This window comes from Chiloscyllium punctatum, chromosome 26 (assembly GCF_047496795.1).
Source record: "Chiloscyllium punctatum isolate Juve2018m chromosome 26, sChiPun1.3, whole genome shotgun sequence".
Taxonomy (NCBI): domain Eukaryota; kingdom Metazoa; phylum Chordata; class Chondrichthyes; order Orectolobiformes; family Hemiscylliidae; genus Chiloscyllium; species Chiloscyllium punctatum.
In genome coordinates, this window is record NC_092764.1 from 21130499 (window position 1) to 21152569 (window position 22071).

The 22071-nt window shown below is 41.1% G+C and overlaps 1 protein-coding gene across 1 annotated transcript in view; it reads right to left on the reverse strand.

The window, feature by feature from the left end:
- Positions 1-2991: 2991 nt before the first annotated feature.
- Positions 2992-22071, reverse strand: part of LOC140496317 (rifampicin phosphotransferase-like) — a 184754-nt gene continuing 165674 nt past the window's right edge. The window contains exons 32-36 of the mRNA XM_072595918.1: positions 20341-20432; positions 20042-20169; positions 16174-16353; positions 9465-9539; positions 2992-6826 (exon numbers count right to left, since the gene is read on the reverse strand). Of these exons, the coding sequence (XP_072452019.1) occupies positions 6768-6826; positions 9465-9539; positions 16174-16353; positions 20042-20169; positions 20341-20432 (534 nt within the window). The 3' untranslated portion in view covers positions 2992-6767. The remainder of the gene's footprint in view (positions 6827-9464; positions 9540-16173; positions 16354-20041; positions 20170-20340; positions 20433-22071) is intronic.

The following is a 22071-nucleotide window of genomic DNA, read 5'->3' on the forward strand; positions in this document are numbered from 1 at the left end:
TCATTTTCAACAGTTGATCTTGGTTATTTTGCTGTCTGTCATTCATTGCTTGCAGGTTCACCCAATTGCAAAACAAAATGCTTCCCTTTTTATAATTCACATTCATATCCTGCCTTTGCAGGTAGTTTTAAGGTCCGAATGTTTCCAGGCTCATCAACGTTCAAGTGACTATGTTCACAATCTTGCATTTTACTTCAAGATGGGACGTAAAGAAAATGAATCCAAAACATAGGGTAAGATATCAGTGAAAAACCCAGTGTGTCTGGGTGTCTGTTAACAGAGTGAAACCTAGCAAAGGAAATCGAGGGGGAAAGGGGGAAATGGTGCCTCATTTTAAATTTGGGGAGGAGCTTCAGAGGAGGAATCAACTTAAGGGTCAGCAATTGTGCTAATGTAGTTGTGGGTATGTTCACTGAGCTGGGAAGCTGACTTGCAAATGTTTTGTCCCCTGTCCAGTTGGCATCTTCAGTACATCGGAGCCTCCTGTGAAGCACTGCTCTACTGTGTCTTCTTGAATTTATTTGATTCTGTTTCTGCTGCTTCTAGTTGCCGGCTCCAGTGTTCATTGTAGTGGCTGGAATATTGTGTTTAGGTTAATGTGTTTGTTGATGGAGTCCATGGATGAGTGTCATGCTTCTAGAAATTCTCTGGCTGTCCTCTGTTTAGCTTGTCCTATGATTGTTGTGTGTCCAAGTAGAATTTATGGTCCTTGTCATGTGTGTGTGTGGCTACTACGGACAGCTGGTCATGGCATTTAATGGTGTTCGAGTTGTTGTTCGTGGATTCGGATTGCCAGTTGTCTGCCTGTTTGTCCTAAGTTAGTATGAAACAGGTCTTTGCATAAAATCTTGTAAAATACATTTGTCTTGCACAACTGTGGCAGGTTGCTGATGGTAGAGTTTTGGTTTCCTTGTCTTAGCACATTGATTTGCATAAAGATTTGTAGTTTGGTGCCAGTTATCGTAGTTGTGGGTGTATTCACTGAGCTGGGAAGTTGATTCACAGTTGTTTCATCCCCTGTCGAGGTGAAATCTTCAGTGCTTTGGAACCTCCTGTGAAGCGCTGCTGTATTGTGCCCTGCACATGATGGGTGTAGTTGTTGCCTGAACGTGGCTGTCTGTTTATGGGCTGTCATGAATCAGAGTGGTCAGAGAAGTCTGGCTGTCAGTTCCCAGACATACAAGATTCCATGCAAAGACTGCACAAAACTTTATGTAGAACAATGAGGCAGACAACTAGCAATCCGCATCCATGAACACCAACTAGCCACTAAACACCATGACTGTCTGTCCTAGTAGCCACACATACAGATGATAAAGACCACAAATTCGACTGGGACAACATTACAATCACAGGACAAGCTACATAGGACAAGCTAAATAGAGGACAGCCAGAGAATTTCTAGACACATGGCACTCATCCACAGACTCCATCAACAAACACATTAACCTAGACCCAATATACCGGCCACTACAATGAACAACTGGATCCAGCAACCAGAACCAGCAGGAACAGAACCAAACAAAGACACAGTACAGCAGCGCTTCACAGGAGGCTCCAATGCATTGGAATTGTCACCAAGACAGGGATGAAATGTCGGCAATCAACTTCCCAGCTCAGTGAACATACCCACAACAATGGCAACCGGCACCCGAGCTACAAACCTTTATGCAAATCAATGTGCTAAGACAAGGAAACCAAAGCTCTACCACAAGTTTCCTGGGGCATGACAACTGAGACAGGTTAAGGATGTGTAGACAGTCTGGAGAAAAGGTGGCACTGAAATCTGTGCTAATTCTGCCATCCAATGAACAACTGTTCAGCGTGAGACATAATGTAATGTTCTCCGAAGATTGACAAGAGTAAGTTAAGACATTTACACTTGTGGAAATGGTCAGATAATGCTGCAAGTGAGCCTCACTTCTGCAGCATTCTGCACCCCTTAGGCTAAAGGAAGAATGAAGGAACGATTCCCCCAAATGAATACCATTGTTTGCAGTATTGCAGAGGTCCAGAGATTACGGCACTGTCTGTACTCAGTAAGCCCGTGTCCAGATGAATATTTGCATACACTTGAGCAGACAGTTAAAGGTCTGGATGTTTTACAATCTTACATTTGTACCTTCAGCATTGTTTGCCTGAAATCAGCCAGACCAGTGCAAAAGATGGAAGAGTTTTAAGCATAAATTCCATCCAATACAGATTGAGTTTCTGTAATCTTTATTTGCACTCGTTCAAAAAGTATTATACTACATGCTTGCCTCATCCACAAAACTCACTCTACCACCAGATCAAATTAATCACTATTGTTTTCGCTAATTGCATTTACATGTTGTTGAGGAGGATTTTAAAAATTAAGCTTTCTTGTTATACAGAAGGGCACTAACTCCCCTCATTTGAAAATATTTAATTTGTGGAGAATTTGATTACAGTAATCAAATGCCAGTGCAAAAGATAAGAGCGATACATTTTCAATCATTTGCACCAGACTTGCCAAGTAGACTTTTCATCGCGGCCTCCACTTCAGTTCCTCATCATCACAGATTTTGTTTATTGGCTCTTCCGGTTCATTCCACATGTCATTAAGAACTGGTTCAGTCATCCCCCTCATTATAGTGCTAAAGACTTGTACCACAAAGGTAGCTATGCCCTTAGCTAAGCTGTTCTGAGTTACAAAATTGGTATCTGTCCAATAACGTGGAGGTATTTCCTGATAGTTCATGTTGGAATTAAGACAAAATTCCAAATCAGCTAATCACTGCCTCATTTCTTAATCATTGGTGAAATGATGGAAGGTGTTGTTGACAGTGCTCTCAAGCAGCACTTGCTCATCAATACCTTGATCACTGATGCATTTTGTAAGTACCTTAACATCTTATCACTGTTCATCAGTCATTATCAAAATAATTCCCTGGGCAGAGCTGGGATACGTGAAGCATAATTCATTGAACTGTTGATGGCTAATTTCATATTGTATAACTTTATTGAAAATGATAGAATAATCTGTTACAGTTACATATCTAGACACAAAAAACATTGTTTGGTTTTTAAGAATGAAACTTTAAATTAAACTCATATGTTAGACATTTTGAATGTTTATACCTATTGACTTTACATAAAATATCACACGGCTCTGAGGCCGAACTTTTTATCAATACATATTCACCTTTTCTTCATAGATTGGTCAGCTATTCATTTTTATAACCCGCTCTGCTCTTGCGAAACCTACACAACAACTGCAGATTCTGCTCCAAGTCACACATTGCCCTGAACGGAACTGCCATTCTATCACTCTCACCGGCTCAAAAATCCTGGAAAGACCCCTCATCTTCCATTGCCCTCCCCAACTCCATCCACTGCCTTCTCTACCACAGCAATGTGGGTGTACCGACACCACATAGACAGCAGAGTTTCAAAACAAAAATGGCTCAAGGACAATTTGGCATGGGCAATAAATGTTAGCTTTTTCAGATGGTGCTCATGTGCCATGAATGAGTGAAGGAAAGGCAAAGAGAATTCATGAGACTATTTCTAAGGTTATGTAGATTGGAAAAGTTGGGACTGTCTTCCTTGGAGAAATGGAAGTTGAGAGAAGATATGATGAGGGGGTCTAAAGAAGATGGGGAAGAACTATTCTCACCCATGGAAAGATCGTGTGTGATCAGGCATTGGACATTAGAGATCATGGATTTAAGATGATTTGTAAAAGGAGTATTGGAAACATCAGGAGAAATGTTTTTGTGCAGTGAGTGGGATCTAGAATGTGCTGCCTCTGAGTGTGGAAAGGGCAGGCTCAATTGAGTCACTCATGAATGAATTGAACTATTATGTAAAAAGGAAGATTATTGCCAGAGTTTGGGAGAAAGGGACGAGGTGCACTCATTGGGCCAGCTAGCATAGATATGGCTGCCTGAATGGCCTCCTTGTGGGCTGTAACAATCTTGTGGTTCTGTGATTTGCAACAGGATTGAAGGCCAGTCAGGGCAGCATAAGAGGCACAGTTAGTAAGTTTGTAGATGACACCAAAATTGGAGGTGTAGTGGACAGCGAAGAGGATTACCTCAGATTACAACAGGATCTTGACCAGATGGGCCAATGGGCTGAGAAGTGGCAGGTGGAGTTTAATTCAGATAAATGCGAGATGCTGCACTTTGGGAAAGCAAATCTTAGCAGGACGTATACACTTAATGGCAAGGTCCTAGGTAGTGTTGCTGAACAAAGAGACCTTGAAGTGCAGGTTCATAGCTCCTTGAAGTAGAGTCACAGGTAGATAGGATAGTGAAGAAGGTGTTTGGTATGCTTTCCTTTATTGGTCAGAGTATTGAGTACAGGAGTTGGGAGGTCATGTTGCAGCTGTACAGGTCATTGGTTAGGCCACTGTTGGAATATTGTGTGCAATTCCAGTCTCCTTCCTATAGGAAGGATGTTGTGAAACTTGAGAGGGTTCAGAAAAAATTCACAAGGACGTTGCCAGGGTTAGAGGATTTGCATTATAGGGAGAGGCTGAACAGACTGGGGCTGTTTCCCCTGGAGTGCCGGAGGCTGAGGGGTGACCTTACAGAGGTTTACAAAATTATGAGGGGCATGGATTGGATAAATAGACAAAGTCTTTTCCCTGAGGTCGGGGAGTGCAGAACTAGAGAGGGCATGGGTTTAGGGTGAGAGGGGAAAGGTATAAAAGAGACCTAAGGGGCAACCTTTTCACACAGAGGGTGGTATGTGTATGGAATGAGCTGGCAGAGGAAGTGGTAGAAGCTGGTACAATGGCAACATTTAAGAGGCATTTGGATGGGTATATGAATAGGAAGGGTTTGGAGGGATATGGGCCGGGTGCTGGCAGGTGGGACTAGACTGGGTTGGGATATCTAGTCAGTATGGATGGGTGGAACCGAAGGGTCTGTTTCCATGCTGTACATCTCTATGACTCTGTGAGATGAGGGTTGTGACAACTTGGATGTTAGAGGTCATGGTCCAGAGGATGGTAGTAGTTGATGCCAGAGTGTTGGTACTCAGCCTGTGCTGGGGCAAGATTCAAATGCCAGATAGTTGTGTTGCCCTTGTCAGCAGGGTTTGATAGCAGCGGTCAGTATCATAGAAATAAAAGCAAAGTACTTCGATGTCGAAGTTTTGAAAAAAGAACCCTGCTGGAGAAACTCTGTAGGCCTGCTATCATTGGTGCACTGAGAAACAGTTAATGTTTCAAGTAGGGAAGAAGTGTCATATTGAACACGAAAGGTTAACTCCACTTCTCTTTCCACACTTCCATTTCTTTGGCACTTCCTGCTCTCATTAGGAAACACAGGGCTGTACATTCAGAGGGAGAAGTTTCCAGTCAGTAGGGGAGCAGAAAGATTGAGACAGCCAATGTCAAATAAATAGGTCTTAGTATCAAGACTAAGCGAGGGTGAGAGGCTAGAGTGTGGTTGCAGAGTTCGGTTCAAAACTGATAATCATCAAGGCAGTTCAGTAAGGGTTAGCTGTTAAGGATTAATTGGACGTGGCAATAACAAATCGAAGGAAAATACACGAAAAACAGGCTTAATGTAAAAGTAGCCTGTTTTGGCTGGAAGGTGACAACAATAACCTTCCTCTGCAATTGGGAGCAGTCTGTTTTGCAGCAACACCTGGATTTGTTTGTGACCTTCAAGCAGAGGAATGCCTGGGAAAAGTATTCAGTAAGGACGGGTGGGACCGAAGGGTCTGTTTCCATGCTGTACATCTCTATGACTCTGTGAGATGAGGGTTGTGACAACTTGGACGTTAGAGGTCACGGTCCAGAGGATGGTAGTAGTTGATGGGCAATACAGCATAATATCATTTTTAGAACAGTATTGATATTGGGGACATTTTCCCAAGGTCTTGAGGACCTTTCCCCATCGGACTGGGGTTCACAGACTGGTCCCATGAAAACTGAGATAGATCTCCAAGAGACAATGTCACCTAAGTCCCTCATGGCAGAAGCCAGTGAGACTCGCTTGTTGAATATATCCAAAGTAGTTTAAGCTAACAGATTTACTTTATTACAAAGAGCACGTGTCTTCTTTAATTCATTTTAATCAAACCTTAAAGAACCCTAACAACCCAGATGGAAGTAGAATTCAGAAGAATGCAAATGACTGGGGTCACATGGTGGCTCAGTGGTTAGCACTGCTGCCTCACAGCACCATGGACTCTGGTTCAATTCTACTCTCGGGTGACTGTCTGTGAGGACTTTGCACATTCAATCTGTTTAGGGTGTAGGTTTGATATCCAAATGTTTCATTACCTGGCTAGGTAACATCATCAGTGCGACCTCCAAGTGAAGCGAATCTGTTGTCTCCTGCTTTCTATTTATATCTTTCACCTGGATGGGGTCTTAGGGTTTGTGGTGACGTCATTTCCTGTTCGTTTTTTGAGGGGTTGATAGATGGCATCTAGATCTATGTGTTTGTTTATGGCATTGTGGTTGGAGTGCCAGGCCTCTAGGAATTCTCTGGCATGTCTTTGCTTAGCCTGTCCCAGGATAGAGGTGTTGTCCCAGCCGAAATGGTGGTTTTTTTGCATCCGTGTGTAGGGTTACAAGGGAGACAGGGCTGTGTCTTTTTGTGGCTAGCTGGTGTTCGTGTATCCTGGTGTCTAACTTTCTTCCTGTTTGTCTTATATTTATGTATAAAAATAGATACATATATTTAGCACTTCACTGTGTGATTATTTATATTTAACTTAAAACTGTAGTCTTAGAAACTTGAAAACAAAGGTGACTTTGTCTTATCAACACATTCAAATTTTCAGTTTTCTTCAACTTTTTGCACAAATCCGTGTCTCCCATTGAGAATCACTGTATCACCTGTGAAGGGGAAAAACAAATATATGTTTATTCAAACGATATATAGTCTTCATTTGTTCACATATTGCCATTTTCACAGGCAAAGCCAGTGTTTGTGTGCCTCCCAATATAAGTGAGGGAGTTGCTAGTCTATTTCAGAAGACAGTACAGAGCTAATTACATTGATATGGGTTTTCCAGGTTAGGTGTAAATAGTAGATTGCTTCCTGCAAAGTACATCCCTAAAGGAAGAGATATACGTTGACCTGCAACACACAGTACTGCATTTGAACTACATACATTTTCAAAATGACTTTATTTCTCAATGTTACATGAAAATTTTTATAGATGCTAAAACTCCTGATGGGTCTAAACTGCCAGTGAAATATTTGGATTCATAGTGCAAGTTCCTTGAAAGTGGAGTCACAGGTAGATAGGAGGCATTGATATGCTTGCCTATATTGGTCAGAGCATTGAGTTTGGGGGTTGGGAGGTCATGTTGCAGCTGTACATGACGTTGGTTAGGCCACTTTTGGAATACTGCATACAATTCTGGTCTCCCTGCTACAGGAAGGATGTTATGAAATTTGAAAGGGTTCAGAAATGATTTACGAGGATGTTGCCAGGGTTGGAATGTTTGAGCTATCAGGAGAAGCTGAATAGATTGGGGCTGTTTTACCTGGAGTGTTGGAGGCTGAAAGGTGACCTTATAGAGGATTATAAAATCATGAGGGGCATGGATAGGATAAATAGACAAGGTGTTTTCCCTGGGGTGGAGGAGTCCAGAACTAGAGGGCATAGGCGTAAAGTGAGAGGGGAAAGATTTAAAAGGGACCTAAGGGGCAACTTTTTCATGCAGAGGCATGTATATGGAATGAGCTGCCAAAGGAAGTGGTGGAGGCCGGTACAATTACAACATTTAAAAGGCATCTGGATGGGTATATGAATAGGAAGGGTTTGGAGGGATATGGGCCAAGTGCTGGCAAATGGGACTAGATTAATTTAAAATATCTGGTCTTCATGGATGACTTGGACCAAATGGTCAGTTTCCATTCTGTGTATCTCTATGACTCTATGGCTCTGTATGGCACCATCTCACCAACACACTTCAAAATAATCCACATGGTGAGTTTGACCATTGGACCATTTACATACTGACAATCACATGTGTCAGCAAAATATCTACAGAGATTTACACAGTTTAACACAAACACCAATTTCTGCCTTTCCCTTCTAAATGCTTGCCTGCACACAAGCCAGCTCCCCCATTGGGTAGAACAATGCTCTTTTGTTCAATTATATTAAATATCAGACATTGCTCGAGGGAAAGTGTGACAATAACTAAAAAGCAAACACCAAAGAAGGAAAAACAAACAGGGTCTAAATCAAAATGTTGTTTGAACAGAAGTTATGCAACTTAGGCACCACAAGGATTCAAGGGTACAGATGGGAGAACCCAGCTCTTAAAGGGACCAGCTTTCATAAAACTAACATTAGGTATAATTTTATCTTTGGCTCAGCATTCCTGCCTCGGAGTCAGAAAGTTGTGGATTCAAGGCCAATTCCAGACATTTGATTGTAACATCCAGACTGACATTGCAAGATTATCCTGCAAAAACTGCAGTGCTGTTGGAAGTTTAATCTTTTAGATGACATCTTAAAATCTAGTTTCTCAGGTGGGCCCATAAGATCCAATGGCTCTATTTGAAGAAGAGCTGAAAAATTATTCTAGTGCTTTTTTCACTACTTAGCCCAATGCTGGCCTCACTAAAACAGATGGCTGGTCATTATCTGCTGCATGGAATGGGATGGCTGTGTTTCCCTGTGTAATATTAGTGAGTGCTCTTAATGTCTGGTAAAAGAGTACAGAGGGAACTCTTTTGCTTCAAATCTACAACATACTGATCTAATTTGACATGAAGCATGGTACTGGGAATTGTACTGTTAGAAGGACCATGGTTGGTGTTGCACATCTGTACATTTATACTTTCTAAAGTAAGTTAAACAGGATACATCAAGACAGAAGTGGTGCAAGTCACTAACCAGTGATCTATGAAGTCAAGCGTAATAGCATTAATTTACAGAATATGGGAACATGAGGTGGGTTGAGCAGTTCAAGTGCACAAATCAAAGAATCCCTACAGCGTGGAAACAGGCCATTCTACCCATCAAGCCCACATACCAACCAGACCCACCACATCCTTGTAACCCTGCATTTTCTATGGCCAATCCACCTAACCTGCACATTTCCCATGGACAATCCACCTAACCTGCACATCTTTGGTCTGAGGGAGGGAAGCCATGCAGACACTGGGAGCACTTGCCAACTCCACACAGACAGTCACCCAAAGGTGCAATCAAACCCAGGTCCCTGGTGCTGTGAGGCACCACTCAGCCAATATGTTGCCCCAATCCTTCAATGAATATTTCACGCTGTGAGGATTCTACAAAAGTTGATTTATTTTCCCTTAAGCCAACTTTCCTTTGCCTTGGGCTTGGGAAATTTCCTGAGCACTAAGGTAGTGAAAAGGAATAGTGACAGAGATTGATTATCTTATAGCCTTTTAGCACTACGCTCGGATTGGTAAGGTCCTCCAAGACAGTGGCTTGGAACTGAAGCAAGAAGAACAAACTTTAAAATGGCCTCTTACTGTGCATACCTGATTTGAATAGGCTTGTCGCATTTTTGCAGCTCACAATACAAGGTAACCCATGTTCACGTGCAACTACGGCACCTATTGAGAACAGAGAGCATATAAATAGTTAAAGGTGGAAATGATCTTACAAATCCTTTAGCTCCTTTTCATCATTGTAACCTAATGCATTGAGCATTCATGTTCTTTGTATTCTCATCAGTTAGAAGGGTAGTGTAAAAATGTATAAACTCACTGATCAAAAGTAGCAAACACCCAATTCAGTACTAAAAGTAACAAACTTTATCTCCACATATGAGTGTGTAGGGTTTCAAGCAATGATTGGCTTTGAAACAATGAGATCATTTGTCTCTCAAGATTTCAATTACAGATGACCAATGGCCAATGCTTGCATTTGAAACTAGAGATAATACATCAGATCATTAAATGTGTTCTTTAAAAGCTGTTGATATTTGTGATTTGGAAATGCTGGTGTTGGACTGGGGTGTACAAAGTTAAAAATCACACAACACCGGGTTATAGTCCAACAGGTTTAATTGGAAGCACTAGCTTTTGGAGAACTGCTCCTTCAGCAGGTGGTTGTGGAGGACAAGATTGTAAGACACAGAATTTATAGCGAACATTTACAGTGTGATGTAACTGAAATTATATATTGAAAAAGACCTAGATTGTTTGTTAAGTCTCTCATCTTTTAGAATGAACATATTGGTTTCAGTTCTTTCATATGTGAATCGCATAACTTTTTTAAAAAAAGTTACATTCTCAAGTGAACTTTAACAATTGGTATCTGTCAGCCCAGATAATGTATTGAAGATGTGAGTTTCCCTGTGTGAGACTGTCTGTGCCACAATGTTTAGACTGATTCTAACCTAAAAAAAATGATTTTGCAGAATCTTACATGGATTCATGCAGTTTTTGAGTGAAGTAAAATGTAACTGCAAATACAAATTCAGCATACAAACTTTTATGTAAGTGTATGCGTGTGTGTGTTGTGTGTGAGAGAGTGGGTGCATGTGTGTCAGTATAAATGGGTATAAGTCTGAGAGGGGGCATGTGTATGTATGTATGTGCGTCTGTATGTGTGTAGCAGTGTGTGTGTGTGTGTTGGAGTGTGTGTGCAGAGCGTTGTGTGGTTACTTGCATGCGTGTAGAAGTGTTTGTGTGTGTTGTTGTTTATGTTTACGTGTATGTGTGTAGACTATCTAATACACTGCAGGCAAGGATGCCCTGAGGCACGTTTCACTGGAGAGACCGAGCAGAGGCTACGGCAACGGATGAATGGGCACTGCACAACAATCAACAGACAGGAGGGATCCCCCCTGTCGGGGAACACCTCAACAGTCTGGGACATTCAAACTCGGACCTTCAGGTGACCATCCTCCAAGGCAGACTTTGGGACAAATAGCAACGAAAAGTGACCAAGCAAAGACTGATAGCCAAGTTGGGTACCCATAGGGAGGGCCTCAACCGGGACCTTGGTCTCATGTCACACTACAGGTAACCCCATTGCACTATACACACACACTCTCACAGACTTATACCCATTTAAACTCACACTCACACACATGCACCTACTCTCTCGCAAACACTCAACCACGCCCCCCACCCCCCCAACATGCACACATACATTAATACACTTTTCTGTCCTTTCCCTCTATCTATTTATTCCCTACATATCAAAAATCAGATCAGATTACTTACAGTGTGAAAACAGGCCCTTCGGCCCAACAAGTCCACACCGCCCCACGAAAGCGCAACACACCCATATTCCTACATTTACCCCTTACCTAACACTACGGGCAATTTAGCATGGCCAGTTCACCTGACCTGCACATCTTTGGACTGTGGGAGGAAACCGGAGCACCCGGAGGAAACCCACGCAGACACGGGGAGAACGTGCAAACTCCACACAGTTAGTCACCTGAGGCGGGAATTGAACCCGGATCTCTGGCGCTGTGAGGCAACAGTGCTAACCACTGTGCCACCGTGCTGCCCATCTAGCTATCTCAGCCTTGAACATACACAAGGACTCTGTGCCAAAGAATTCTAAAGTTCCAAACACTCACAAACCTCTGAGAGAACAAATTCCTCCTCATCCAAGTCTTAAATCGGCACCCCTTTATCTTGACACTCTGTCCTCTGGTCCTAGACTCAGCATTTACCCTGTTAAGGTCGTTAAGAATCCCATATGTTTGTATGAGATCACCTCTCCTTCACCTAAATTCCAAAGAGTCAAGTGTCCAACCTGTTTTCTGTAATCACAAGACTACAGCTAAAGATGTGAACTGATATGAATGAGTATTATAATCATGTAGATTCATTTGAATATAATTAGAAAACATAGTTGTATGAATCATTTTGAACACGATTGAGTAATGTAGTCATGTGTATTAACCTGGAAAGTAAATTGTGCAAATGCCGTTGGGTGGAGATATGAATGAGTATGTGTATAATCCTTTGATTGAAAATTATTATCAGGAGGAAATGTCTATTGGAAGTTTGTTATCTGAACAAAATCTGTTATTGTAATGTAGATTTGAGTATATGCCATTTTTTTGAATTGCATATTTCCCATGCTTGCATGAATAAACATCTTAACTCTTGGTTGGTCTTAGAAGAAATGAAGGGTTAACTCACCCTGTCAAACTAAAAACACAAACAGAGTAACTGATTATAATTGAGTTGCTGTTACAGAAGCATGGCTGCAAACTGACTGGGACAGGGAATATTTAAGGAGGACAAATGTGCAGGAAATGAAGGTGGAGTTGTGCTGATAATATTAGATGGAAGGAAGGATCTCAGATCTGAAGAATAGAGTGTGGAATATACTTGGTTGGAACGAGAAACAATAAAGGGCAGCAAACACTGTTTGAAGTAATTTATAGGCCAACAAATAATAAGTCAAAAAATGTGCAAAGTTTGTAGCACGGACAAGGCAGTAATCTTGGTGAAGCTCAATCTGAAAATAATTCAAACAGAAGTTAACTATCTTCACTGATTGCAATCTGTGGAACAGAAAGCTGAGGATCCAGTTGCAGGAGCTGAACCAAGACCAATGGTATTTCTGAAACATTAACTCTGATTTCACTTCACAGATGCTGCCAGACCTGCTGCAATTTTCCAGCAACTCCTGTTTTTGTTTCTGATTTACAGCTAAACACCAAGGCCATGGAGAACTAGTTTCTAGAGTACCTCACAGAGCTATATTGGGAAAATATATTAAAAAGCATGACTTTATATAGGTATTGGACACTCTTTAAAGGGCGGCACGGTGGCACAGTGGTTAGCACTGCTGCCTCACAGCGCCAGAGATCCGCGTTCAATTCCCACCTCAGGCGACTGACTGTGTGGAGTTTGCACATTCTCCCCGTGTCTGCGTGGGTTTCCTCCCACACTCCAAAGTTGTGCAGGTCAGGTGAATTGGCCATGCTAAATTGCCCGTAGTGTTAGGTTAGGGGTAGATGTAGGGGTATGGGTGGGTTGCGCTTCGGCGGGGCGGTGTGGACTTGTTGGGCCGAAAGGCCTGTTTCCACACTGTAAGTAATCTAATCTAAAAAAAAAGCTTACAGCAACCATACATTTCTTCTCTGTATAAAACCTCAAAAATTGGTGATTAACCATGGCTGACAAAGGACGTTAAGGATTGTAAAAGTTTAATAGAAAAAGCTTATGAAGTGGCCGAGAACAGTAATAAATCTGAGGAATAGAATGCTTTTAAGAATATAGCAAAGGAGGACCAAAAAACAAATCAGGAAATTTAAAATATATATGAATGTAATTGAACAAAAAAACATAACAATGGACTGTAAAGTCTTCTTCAGGTACATGAAAGGGAACTAAAACAAAGACTGCTGGATGCTGCAGTTCAAAAACAAAAACATACATTGCTGGAGAACGTCAGCAGACCTGGCAGCATGTAAGGAGAAAATGGAGAGGTAACATTTTGAGTCCAGTAGCTCTGATAAAGAGTTAACTCTGCTTTCTCCTCATGTAAAAAGGAAATATTGGGCTTAAAAGAATGCAGAGGCAAAGTCAGGTGAATTTATAATGAGGGGACTACAAAAATAGTGGCAAGTCTAAATGATTATTATATGTCTGTTTTCACTGAGGAAGAATTAAGAAATTTCCCAAAATTAAAGATGCAAGTGCCTAGGGAGAATGGGAAGCTAAAGGAAATCAGTATTTGTATTAAGGCCAAGTGGGAAAATTCATGAGGCTAAAAATTGATATGTCCCCAGGATCAGAGAGTTTACATCCCAAAGTGATGAAGGAGATGGATATGGAGATAGTCAACACATTGGTGATCATCTTTCAATGTTCCATAGATTCCTGAATGATTCCTGCAAATTGGAATCTTGAAAATGTCAGAAAAATGCTAGAATCTATTATAAAAGATTTAATAAATAGCCACAGAGAAAAACAATTTCAACAGGCATAGTCTGCATGGATTTGTGGATGGAAAAATATGTTTAAGTTTACTAAGGAAGTTACTAACAAAATTGATAAAGGGGAGTCAATGGATGGATATATTTGGAATTTCAGAAGATTTTTGATAAGGTCCCCCACAAAAGATTGGTTAGCAAAATGAAATCACATTGTAATGTACCAACATGGATTAAAGATTGACTTAAATTAGATTCCCTACAGTGTGGAAACAGGCCCTTCGGCCCAACTAGTCTACACCGATCTGTTTCCCTCTGACTAACATAATGGGCAATTTAGCATGGCCAATTCACCTGATCTGCACATCTTTGGATTGTGGGAGGAAACCCACGCAGACACTGGGAGAATATGCAAACTCCACACAGACCGTCGCCCAAGGATGGAATCGAACCTGGGTCCCTGGTGCTGTGAGGCAGCAGTGCTAACTACTGACCCACCGTGCCACCCTAAAGAAAATGGCTGGAGTGAGAACAGTGACCCTGGGTGGTTTCAAATCACCAACCTTTTGGTTAACAGCCAAATGCACTGACCAATTACACCACAGAGTCAGGTAGAAATTGAGTTGCTGTGAGCCTGCAGTGATTTGAACACACCATCTTTTGACCTGGAGTGAGACATGCTTCCGTTGCGCCACAAGCCATCAGCCGGAAAGGAGGGCTCATCCGGGACTTACAAGCAGAAAACAAACGTGGGAATGAATTGGTCATTCTCGCATTAGCAAGCTGTTACTAGCTTATCCATTTCAATAGGAGGACTAGATGTTCAGAGTATTTCTTAAATGGTGAGAGGTTGCAAGTGTAGATGTGATAATGGGTGTCCCTGTTATGAGTCACTGAAAGCCATTGTAGCAAGTGCAGCAAGCTATTATGAAGCCTAAAATCAAAATATTATTTCTACATCAACTGCCTAGATATTGGGGAAGATGAGGAAGGATAAAGTGATTAATTCTCAAAGTTTCTTTCTTCTCCTCTGGCCCATTGAGGGAGCAGCACCTGCTCTTTAATGGGCAGCTTGCATGCTACAGTAGTCGTCATGAAGCACTTAGAGCGAGAATGCTATTTTAATGTGCTTCAATTTGTGATTTCAGCACATTTGCCACTAATATTGTGCATTCATGAATTTTTGAAAGTCTTAAGGCACGCGCAGCCCGGGAAGCAATATCATTATTCAAAAGAAATGTTCCCATTTGTAATCTCCAAATTCGATTTATTTAATTCAGCATATTTCTTTCTTTCTGTTGGATCAGGAAAATAAAGTTTAAATTTATTTTGAATGGATTCACTACAAAATATTAGTTTTTACTGTGACAACCTATTAAAATTGATTGAAAGGTTCCCATTTATCTTTGGATAGACTTATTTCCATTGATCAAGAGAATCAACATTTTGGGCATAAGCCCTTCATTAGGAATGACGAAGGGCTTATCAGGACTCAGGGCTCATTCCTGCTCCTCAATGCTGTCTGACCGGCTGTGCTTTTCCAGCACCACGCTCTCGCCCCTGATCTCCAGCATCTGCGGTCCTCAGTTTCTCTTACTTCCACTGATGCCTACCTCTGAGAATAAATTATAGCTTACATCACCAATAATGATATTTTATTCAAGAAATATGTTTGAACTCAAGGGCTTAATTACAACATAACATAGTTTTAGAAGGTTTCAAGTACTTAAAAGATGCATGAGCTAACCAAAACACACATTTATGTCTGCTTCCACAGATTGCATTTTCTGGAACAGGTTAGCAACTTCAAGCTAGAGGTTAGAAATAATTTGAAAGATGCCAAACCCCATAAAAGCAGATCCGTAGGTGCTAGTAACGCTGTCACAGGCATTTTAGAAGGAATTACAAGATAATAATCAATTTATTTTATTGTATTGTGAATATACTTTGCATCATCATCACCAAGTCAGTAAAAAGGGCTCAAACCCAGAGCTTCTGGCTCTGAGGTAGGGACCTTACCAACTGTGCCATAAAACGTCAAGTGCAGTGTAACATACACCACAAAAATCATATAAGGGTTAAGTGATCAGATTAATAATATGTAACAACTGCATAGTTGCAACAAAACAATTCAGCTGCTAACAGGAAAGTAATGAATGTGATATTATAAGAAGGATAAAGTTTAATTATGATCATATTACAAGTGCAAATCAGAACTTTCTTAAACACCATTCACTTTTTTACTTTGTTTCATTAATTTAGCAAATGTTCTTCATAAATCGATGGTTTTTGGGCCTGTCACTGTGAAAACAAAATTTCTTAACACTGCTCACCATGTGAAAGCAATCCTCCGATCTCAGTGACCAATCCTCTTAGTAGAGGGAAGTATGGGCTCCATCCAATGTCTGTACTTGCCACAATTAAAATATCCCCCTGCTGGATGCACTCAGCGTCCAGAATGGCTTTCACAACACGTGCTGTTCCCTTCACAGTCCCCTGGCTTACTGTCATACCTGTAACAAAGAACACATCTGTCTTTTATATCCTTGACTTTCCTACTTAGAAACAGCTACAAGATACTTCACCAAAATTAACTCTTTGGATTAGAAAAGACCTCGAGAGAGATTCCCCTGATCAATGGAAGTGTGGCAGAATAGGACTTCTGCTCATTTGTGTAGCCTGATCCCATCTCAAAGATCTCTGTCACTTACATAATGGAGGTGCTTGCCTGTACTATTTAGACAATAGACAATAGACAATAGATGCAGGAGTAGGCCATTCTGCCCTTCGAGCCTGCACCGCCATTCAATATGATCATGGCTGATCATTCCTAATTAGTATCCTGTTCCAGCCTTATCTCCGTACCCCTTGACTCCACTATCTTTAAGAGCTCTATCCAATTCTTTCTTAAAAGAATCCAGAGACTGGGCCTCCACTGCCCTCTGGGGCAGAGCATTCCACACAGCCACCACTCTCTGGGTGAAGTAGTTTCTCCTCATCTCTGTCCTAAATGGTCTACCCCGTATTTTTAAGTTGTGTCCTCTGGTTCGGCACTCCCCCATCAACGGAAATATGTTCCCTCCTGCCAGAGTGTCCAATCCTTTCATAAGCCTATACGTTTCAATCAGATCCCCTCTCAGTCTTCTAAACTCAAGGGTATACAAGCCCAGTCGCTTCAGTCTTTCCGTGTAAGGCAATCCTGCCATTCCAGGAATTGACCTCGTGAACCTACGCTGCACTCCCTCAATAGCCAGAATGTCTTTCCTCAAATTTGGAGACCAGAACTGTACACAGTACTCCAGGTGTGGTCTCACCAGGGCCCTGTACAGCTGCAGAAGCACCTCTTTGCTTCTATACTCAATCCCTCTTGTTATGAAGGCCAGCATGCTATTAGCCTTCTTCACGACCTGCTGTACCTGCATGCTTGCCTTCATTGACTGGTGGACAAGAACACCCAGATCTCTCTGAACAGCCCCTTTACCTAATTTGATACCATTGAGGTAGTAATCTGCCTTCCTGTTCTTGCCACCAAAGTGGATAACCAGACATTTATCCACATTAAACTGCATCTGCCATGCATCTGCCCACTCTGAAAGTTTGATAATTGGGTAGCTCTGTCTCTCTCTTTCTCTCTCTCTCTCTCTCTCTCTCTCTCTCTCTCTCCTACGCTGAATTGATGTTGAGGTGCCGGAGTTGGACTGGGGTGGACAAAGTCAAAAATCACTTAACACCGTGTAATAGTATATAGTGTCATGTGATTTTTGACTTTAGTTGTATCAAGAAGGGTATAAATGGTGCAGTATTGAGCAGCTATCTGAGTAATGTGCAAACCTGATGTGACAAAGACAGTGGCAGTCTAAGCTGGAGCACACAAACAGGTTCTCTCAGGAGAAATGAGCTTTAGGCCTTCAGTCAACAATCAACATTTCTCCAATGCCATTGAGGGAAGGGGAGAAGTTCAGCATCGAAGTTAAAGAAAGATCTAGGCTGGAGATCCTAGTAAGTGGCTTATGTGTATGTCAGGGAGAGATGCCTTCAAAGACCTTTCCTCCAAGAGCCGCCAATCTAGCATATTGCAAAAGATGAGTGATCCCTAATGTATAATCAAGGAGCTCAATGCAAAGCAGCACAATAAAGCTGAGTAAGAATAACAAACATCTGAACAAACTTTCAAAGTGTCAAAGGAAAGTAACACTACATTTTTTGTAGCCGGTCAAAGAACGGCCTCTTCAGGTTTGAGATTTCTGCAGCTTATATCAGCATTTGAACAGTGGCTTTAATGACATGGGATACAAGTTGAAGAAAATGAGAAAGGGGGGAGGGTTAGTTTCACCCCTTGATACCAATTATTAACATTACACTTCTTACAAGTCTGAAAATTATTAATGTTGTTTTCCCCACAGGTGCCAGAAAGGTTAGGAGTTCATTGTGGTGCAATCTTTTGGCAGTGGTTTAGTGCGGTAGTTTATGAACTCACATCTTATGTACTAAGTCAGCCTCAAAATATGTGATGATTTGGAGATGCCGGTGTTGGACTGGGGTGTACAAAGTTAAAAATCACACAACACCAGGTTATAGTCCAACAGGTTTAATTGGAAGCACGCTAGCTTTCGGAGCGATGCTCCTTCATCAGGTGATAATGCAGGGCTCAATCCTAACACAGAATTTATAGCAAGAATTTACAGTGTGATGTAACTGAAATTATACATTGAAAAATTGATTGTCTGTTAAGCCTTTCATCTTGTATGTTGAACATATTGTCTAACTATCACCATTATTAACAGCTAACCCGAGAATGCAACCTTTTAAAAAAAGGTTTTGTGATTTACACATGAAAGAAGTGAAACTATCACTGTATTCTAACAGATGAAAGGCTTAACAGACAATCAATTTTTCAATGTATAATTTCAGTTACATCACACTGTAAATTCTTGCTATAAATTCTGTGTTAGGATTGAGCCCTGCATTATCACCTGATGAAGGAGCGTCGCTCCGAAAGCTAGTGTGCTTCCAATTAAACCTGTTGGACTATAACCTGGTGTCGTGTGATTTTTAGCAAAATATGTGGTAATTCAGAGGAGGATTTAAGCATGTAAGTATTATGGCAGTTAAGGATGCCCTTAAAGGCTGTGCAACCAACTAGCTATAGACTCAAAATACTGAAAGATTGGTTGAGTTCCAATTTCTGACTGGATTACCAAATCTTATGTTTAATATGATTGTAGAAATAATCCACTGCTCACTACAGATAATTAGTTTCCATATACAGAGGAATCTCGATTATCCGAAGGACCTGAGTGGGGAGTATTTCACTCGGTTCATCTAATTCTGGATAATTGAATGCCAGATAACATTGTTTAGCCAAGTATTGGAACTTTGTGATCTTGCCGGATAATCTGATATTCGGATAATTGATTGCAGAATAATCAAGGTTCCTCTGTATAGCCATGTGCGTGTATTAATAACTCTGATAGTATTTGCAGTGAAGCCTGTGGGCATAAGAAAATAGTGAAAACTCAAGTTAAAATAAAAGGGATTGCCTGATTATTGAAAAAAAATGCTGCTTTTGTTTCAGAAAGTAACAAACAAAAGGATCACGGTGCAATATTTATGCATTGCTATTCCAGAAACATATAAAACTACGAGGGGCATAAATAGGGTAGACACAAATAATCTTTTCCCTTGATGGAGGGATTAATGACCAGGGGTCTTAGATTTAAGTTAAGGGGCATGAGGTTTAAGGGGATGTGAGGAAAGATATTTCCACCCAGAGAATGGCAGGAATCTAGAATTCACTGTCTGTAATTGTGGTAGATGCAGAGACCTTCATAACTTTAGTACACTTGCAATACTAAAGCATACAAGACTCTAGATGAAGTGCTGGAAAATGAATTTACAATGGTTAGGTGGTTGTTTTTGACTGGCACAGAGTCAGTGGGTTGAAGGGTCGTTTTCTGTGCTGTAACTCTATGACAGATACACACAACAGGAATGCACATTAGAGACCAAAATCACCACACCCAGTTGGTGGTCCCTCCACCTTCTACCCAATGCTTAAACAAATGACTAAAGAAATAAGCTATGTGACCAAAGTGTTAAATATTAATATTTAGCAACAAACATTGCACCAAAACTGATAAGCAAGACATTCAGTTTCAGACCTTAATAATGCTGCATTCACATCAATATTAAAATATGTACCTCTCAGAGTTATTTCTCTTCCAGTTTCCTCACCCTGATATCGGTCAATTGGCACAGGTTTACCAATGTTCATTTCTTTAAATTGCAGACCCATTTGCCTTTCCAGTAACCTTCTCCGTCGCTGGGCTCTGCATCGAGGTGATAATGTCTGTATCAATTCACTATAAATAGAGCACTGACTGGCTGTCTTTTTCAGAACTAGAACTATGTTTAAAGATGAACATCAGAACAAATACCAAATCCAGCTAAATTTTTGCCGCAACGTTTTAACTAACTTCCCAAATAAGGCAGCTACATACTTTGAGATGATGTTTGCTGATTTCAGCTGAAGAACTTGTCCAATTTCTGAATGAGTTAGGAAGAAGAGCAAGTCCTCATCTGGTAAGTAACCCTGAAATAATTTAAAAAAAGGTTAAATCCTCCATATTACTGTGTACGCTGGGGCAAATGAAGCTTTCTTTGATTAAATAAATCCCAACCCTTATTCTCCTAACTGGCCTCAAAAGAAAGTATTAAGTTCCACCCGTTTAGTCTCATCGATCTTTAGGTACTTCTGATGTTTTCTAGCATTTTTTTTGTTTTTTTAAGCTTTTGTTTGAAGTTTATCTTTCCAGTAAATGATAAAACTCTTCACTAATACATTGTTGGTCACTGGTCTGTTTTCTTTCACAAGTTTCTTGTCTTACATGGGCAAATGAAGTAACATTTTTCATGAGTACAAATTGGTCGATGCTGTTGACCAATCTTTTCACAGTCAAAAATATTTGCTCCTTCAGTCATACACTGGCTCACCAGTCACATTGTGCATTCTCCATTGAGTTGTATGTTATTGATGCTGGAAGTGGTGCTGATCAGGGGCTTGATTCTTCTATTTGTCAAAGCACATGATTTTTACCCCATCTAACCACCATAGTTTGTGTTCCTGTTCTCTCAGCAAGATCATTTTTCAATCTCTGCACTGAGGTTGTTAAAAAAATTCAGTAAGAACTTCTGTTCGAAAAAACATGAGACACTGCATCTATTTAGGGACAGATGCCAGACTGCAAAATCAGACAAATAATTTCCTTGGTTGTCTCCTGAGCCGTATGCAGTATCCCTTTAAAAGAGTCTGATACTCCACGCCTGGAATGAATAGGCAGAGTGCATATGGCAACATACATCAGCCACTGGTATCTTAAAATCATATCAGGATTCTATGCACATCAAAGATGACACAGAGGATTTCACAACTAATTAATTGTTTTTGAATGCCATGTAGAGTCACTAACGAGTAGGAATCACTATCTGTTTAGCTGTCCCTCAATGACAGGGCAGGCATGGAGTCCAGGAACCTACATCTGAAGTCTATTAACAGTAGGAAGCTGTTACGCTGCAGTTACTCCATGATTGTGACTGACCAGGAAATTCTCTCACTTTTCCTGCCTACCATAGGCCTACCAGAAGGTGATAACCAACCTGTTGGCCATGTTATCACAGGCACCTTCCATGGCCATCAAGTCTGGGGTGGGACACAAAACTGAGCACTCTGAACGTTTGACTCAGAGGTATGGACATACTACATAGTGCCCCACAGACCTCCCTACACAATCACCGATGGTATGCTTTACCTCCCGGCTTATGTTATTCAAATTTTCACACTTACATTTCTATTGTATTCAACTGGTCAAATAGGGCTGGCTTATGAAGTGTTTAACTTGGCAGTCATGGAGGATTAACAGTACAACAGTGATGGTGTGGTACTTAATGGCCCCTCCTGGTACACCACTCACCATTTTCCCTGGCATCACAACAGTGCACCTGCCTGTTTCAGTTACATATTAATCAAGGCACTACCATGTACAGAGGACCTAAATGTAATTTTGGAGCTCCAAACAGGCAGATTATCTGTTGCACATGCTCTGCACATTGCAGTAGCCTCACCAATCTGATTTAAAGGAACTTGCCCAGAAAAAGCATAGGTCAGTTTGTTCAAGAATTTCTCTGGAGCCCAACAGCAGCATGAGTATGTCTTCTAGTCCATCAAACAGCTT